Source organism: Porites lutea, chromosome 1 (genome assembly GCF_958299795.1).
Source record: "Porites lutea chromosome 1, jaPorLute2.1, whole genome shotgun sequence".
Lineage (NCBI taxonomy): Eukaryota > Metazoa > Cnidaria > Anthozoa > Scleractinia > Poritidae > Porites > Porites lutea.
The window spans coordinates 58,226,523-58,231,929 of NC_133201.1; the positions used below are offsets into that span (position 1 = coordinate 58,226,523).

Below are 5,407 nucleotides of genomic sequence, written 5' to 3' on the forward strand. Positions count from 1 at the left end.
TGCTTTAAGGTGTTCTTGTACATGGAACAACTTCGAGTTGATTTGATGAACGCTAGCAGCCTTCAGAAACACAAGCAAAATCTCATTTCCAGTACGTTGGAAGAGATGAACGCAAACGAAGAACTAAAGACACTCTGGTTGGCATGTTTTTCGGTAAACGACCTGACTGCAAAAAAGGTTAGTCGATAGATGAAATAGCAATTAGGCGCTATTCTGAGAATTGCGCTGAGGTTTTTTAATTAACGGATCTTAAGGCAATGTTTGATTTACGTTAATTAAACATGTGCATGCTTGTCTTTTTCTATATTATCAATTGCAACGATAAATGGAGCAATCATCTAGTGATTACTTAAATAATCACTCAATGACAAAAATATAAAATCTTTGCTTGAACACAATGTCCCTTAAAAAGTGGCGTTAAATTGTAAACGTTTTGGTACATTTTGCCTCTCTGCCCTCAGGTGATTATCGAACACATGCTCAAGCGAGTAATCAAGAAGCATGTAAAGATGGGCGGATGCCAGTATCTCCGTGATTTTCGAGCGGCTGAAAGGCTGAAGAAGACGGCAGAACTGAGAAAGCGGATAATGGAGAGGAATAAGAAACACACCCAGAAGAACGACAGTGTTCCATTCAAAGTAATGTACCAAACATAATTCATTTTTTTCACTGAACATTCTTTAAACACCATTCCCCCGCTCCCGCCTCCCGAAAAAAAAAAAAAAAAAGAAGTATATCAAAGATTCCCTGGAAGAGAAAATTTATTTATTGATTTTGCCAAATTGTTACGCGGGAATGGCACAATTACATCCCCAGCAGCTCGAGCAGGGACTGATTTTTTTTGAGTGGGGACTGGGGTGGGTCTCATCTGTGGCTTCCACTTTATTTAAAAATTACATTGTTACTGGGCTGCCTGTGCGCCCAGTCATAAAATGGGCTTTCGGTCGTCGGTGTCAAAAAGTGGTCTCCCGGGGGAGGGAAGACACGAGGGTCTGGTACCGAGAAACGATGTTCTCACAAATGGTTTCATATGAGTTTCTCTTGCACGAACCCTTCCTGCACGGATACTTTTTGTACCTCGTCTGCGCTCCCCCCGCCAGGAAATGGCCCCACCTAAAGGAAATCGCAAGTCACCTGATGCCACTTGATAACGACATCGAAGTTGGTCTTCTCATAGGAGCTAACTGCGCCCGAGCAATCAAACCGCACAAAGTGATCCTCGGAAATGATGACGACCCGTACGCCAAGAAAACCGCTCTTGGGTGGGGAATTATCGGCGTGGTCGAACGAACGAGCCAAGACGACAGCACCATTGATGTTGCCGGTGACATACTCTGCAACCGAATAGTTGCTCAAGAAGTCAAAACTACATCAGAAAGAAGAACATGTCACTTCGCCGTGAAGACCCATGTTAAAGAAATTATTAGCCCGCTTCAAGTAGAGAGAATGTTCACGTTGGACTTTAACGACAAAGGAACAGAAGAAAAGTCACTCTCATTCGAAGACAGAAGATTCCTTAAGACAGCAAAGGAAGGCATTCACCAACGAGAAGATGGGCATTATGAAATGCCTCTCCCTTTAAGGAACGAAAACGTCGAACTGCCGAACAACAAGGACGTAGCACTGAGCAGATTAATGAAGCTGAAGCAGAAGTTGCAGAGCGACACACAATACCGAGAGGATTACGTTGGCTTTATGCAAGAGACCATAGAGAACGGCTTCGCAGAGAGAGTCCCCAGCACAGAGGTATCAAGAAACGATAAACGCGTCTGGTACATTCCTCACCACGGAGTGTACCATAAGAAAAAACCAGGCAAAATAAGAGTGGTGCTTGATTGTAGCGCCCTATGCCATGGCCAGTCTCCCAACCAACAGCTTCTACAGGGCCCAGACCTCACCAATAACCTTACTGGAGTATTGTGTCGTTTCCGAAAAGAACGAGTGGCTTTCATGTGTGATATCCAGGGAATGTTTCATCAAGTCAAGGTCGACCTCAAGCATCGGGACTACCTCAGATTCCTGTGGTGGGAGGATGGAAACTTCGAGAGCGATCCAGTCGAGTTCCGCATGACTGTTCATCTTTTTGGCGCAACTTCTTCCCCTGGATGTGCCAACTTTGCCCTAACGACCACTGCTGACCATTTTGAAGATGTTTGTGGCAAAGCAGCGGCAGAGTTCGTAAGGAAAGATTTTTACGTCGACGACGGCCTAAAGTCGGTGCCAACGAACGAACAAGCAATAAACCTCATCAAGAATACCAAGTCTTTATGCCAGAGAGGAGGATTCCGACCACACAAATTTACTTCAAATAGTCAAATAGTCATCAGCTCCATACCTCCTGAAGACCGAGCCACCAAAACGAAGCATCCCAGCCTCCTCAACGACACCGCAATCGAACACGCGCTGGGAGTGCATTGGTGTATAGAGTCTGATACACTTCAATTCAGAATCGAACTGAAGGACAAACCGTTCTCAAGAAGGGGTATCCTGTCCACCGTTAGTTCTGTTTATGATCCCCTGGGCCTGGTAGCACCCTTCATTTTATTAGGCAAGAGAATCCTTCAGGAATTGTGTCGCGAAGGTGTTGATTGGGACGATGATATTCCAGACAACATTAGAGCGAGATGGGAGAAATGGAGAGCCGAACTCCCCTTACTGGAAAGGTTGAAGGTCCCGAGATGCTATAAACCGGAAGACTTCGGAGAAGTTCAGACAGTTGAGCTGCATCATTTTTCCGATGCCAGCCAGAACGGCTACGGACAGTGTTCGTATCTTCGCTTGATGGTCGACGCGGAAAGTATCCACTGCTCCCTCGTTATAGCAAAGTCTCGCGTAACGCCATTGAAGCCTGTTACAGTGCCCAGGCTTGAGCTCACTGCTGCTCTGGTTGCTTCCAAAATGGGTGGTGTCTTACTGAAGGAACTTGAGTTTGACCAAATAAAGGAAACCTACTGGACAGACAGCAAAACTGTGCTGGGATACATAAACAACGATGCTAGAAGACTTCACGTTTTTGTTAGCAATCGTGTCCAGGAGATACGTGAACGAACGTCACCAGGACAGTGGCATTATGTAGGGACCAAGGAAAACCCAGCCGACATCGCTTCCCGTGGTTCCGGGGCACAAGAACTGATCGATACCCGTCTGTGGTGGAATGGACCAGACTTCCTCTGGAAACCCTCAAGAGTTTGGAACCAGACTGACATTAGCCCTTCTATTCATCCCGACGATCCCGAAGTTAAAAGGGCTTCCGTTCTGACGACTAAAGTCCAAAATCCCCCGTCCCTTTTAGAACGCCTGGAATACTTTTCTTGCTGGCACCGAGCCAAGAAAGCCGTAGCTGTTTGTCTTCGCATTCAAGAGAAGTTTCGAAGTCGATCTCCTGACGTCAACGACACCACTGCACGATATCCAACTGGTTCTCAGAAAACCAAGTATATTCCAGTTAATGTTCAAGAGTTACAGAAGGCTGAAAACGAAATGATCAAGAACGTACAAAGAGAAGCATTTAGCGATGAATTACGTATTCTCAAGGAAGTCAGTACCAGAGAACGAGCAACCGACCGAAGCACCTCTACCGCTCTAGGAAGGAGGGAAATGAAGAAGACAAGCTCTCTTTACAAGCTCGATCCATTCCTTGACGATAACGGCTTACTCAGAGTTGGTGGACGAGTTAGACTTGCAACTGGCCTTACCTTCGATGCCAAACATCCCATCATCCTTTCGAAAAAGGGGCATGTAACCGAGTTGATTGTCTGTCATCACCATCATTCAGTCGAACACCAAGGTCATGGAATCAGCCATAACGAGATCAGATCGACTGGTTATTGGATAATCGGTGGTGGCTCAGCCGTGTCCAGTCACATTTCAAGATGCGTCAAATGCCGAAAACTGAGAGCAGCTCCTCAAGAACAGAAAATGGCCTACCTGCCAGAGGATCGTCTCGAGCCTTCTCCCCCGTTTACGTTCTCAGCAGTTCATTATTTTGGACCCTGGTTCGTGAAGGAAGGTCGGAAGCAGCTAAAAAGATATGGAGTACTGTTCACATGCCTATGCTCCCGAGTGATCCACCTTGAAGTCTCGAACACCCTTAGCACAGATTCCTTTATAAACGCTTATCGTCGCTTCATCGGTCGCCGTGGACCAGTGCGCCAGCTTCGATCCGATCAAGGCACCAACTTTGTTGGAGCGATGAACGAACTGCAACAAGCCCTTTCCGAATTAAATCACGAGCAGATAAGAGAAAAGTTGCTGAAAAGTAGCTGCGATTGGGTGAAGTTTAAGATGAACGTTCCACACGCAAGCCACATGGGAGGAGTTTGGGAACGTCAGATACGGACGGTGCGAAGTGTCCTAGCCTCGTTATTAGAACGTCACGGAAGCCAGCTAGATGACGAATCACTGAGAACGTTCATGGTTGAAGCCGAAGCGATCGTTAATTGTCGGCCTTTAACAGTTGACAGCATCAGTTCCTCGCAGTTTTCCGAGCCGCTGACGCCCAACCACTTACTCACCATGAAGTCGAAGGTTGTCTTACCTCCTCCGGGTGATTTCCAACGCGTTGATCTATACCTAAGCAAGCGATGGCGTCGTGTCCAATACCTAGTAAACGAATTCTGGTGCAAATGGAAAAGAGAATTTCTGCAGTCCTTGCAGTCAAGACAGAAATGGATTTCAGTGAAGCGAAATCTGCAAGTGGAATATGTCGTGATCGTAAAGGACGACAGTTTTCCAAGAAACTGCTGGAAGCTAGCTCGTGTCAGCGAGACTTATCCCGACAACGACGGTCTGGTCAGGAAAGTAAGAATCGTGGTTGCCACAGACGCCCTTGACGACCTTGGCAGGCCCACAAAGGCAGCTGTGTACCTTGAACGACCTGTCCAAAAACTGGTTCTATTGCTCCCTACAGATCAACTTGCAGACCGGGGAATCCCCTCCGAGGAGCCATAGCAGTACCAAGTATAAAGTTGACCTGATACCAGCCAGAATCCCAAGAAGAGACAATGAACAATGATCGAATGACTTTTATTAAGTTTTGTTTCGTTTGTTAAGTAAATTGTTGCTACAATTCAGGGGAGCCATGTTACGAATGCGTTACTTCGTATTGCGTTACCAACGTGCATGCGCACCAGCCTAGGGGGCGAGGCCCGATGATTGTGTAATCGTTTGTAATCCTGCTTTGTGCTTTATGCCTATATCGTGATCGGTTATATGAACTTTTGTAAGGTCCAATCATTTTAATCGGGAAAAGAGGTATGATTCTTCGTTTAATATATATTTTTTCGCTTTTATTGTTGCATGAATCACGGATAAATCAGTCTTTATTTACCTACCGAACTAGTCGATAATCGTATTTGCTTTGTATCATGTTATCGCCGAGTTATTTAAGAGTGTGTCCATGAGAAAA

General features: G+C 46.0%; 1 protein-coding gene across 1 annotated transcript; it reads left to right on the forward strand.

Annotated features, from left to right (window-relative positions):
- Positions 1–1,137: 1,137 nt before the first annotated feature.
- Positions 1,138–4,950, forward strand: LOC140932914 (uncharacterized). The gene has a single exon (XM_073382412.1). The coding sequence runs from the start codon at positions 1,138–1,140 to the stop codon at positions 4,948–4,950; it is 3,813 nt and encodes a 1,270-aa protein (XP_073238513.1).
- Positions 4,951–5,407: the final 457 nt, after the last annotated feature.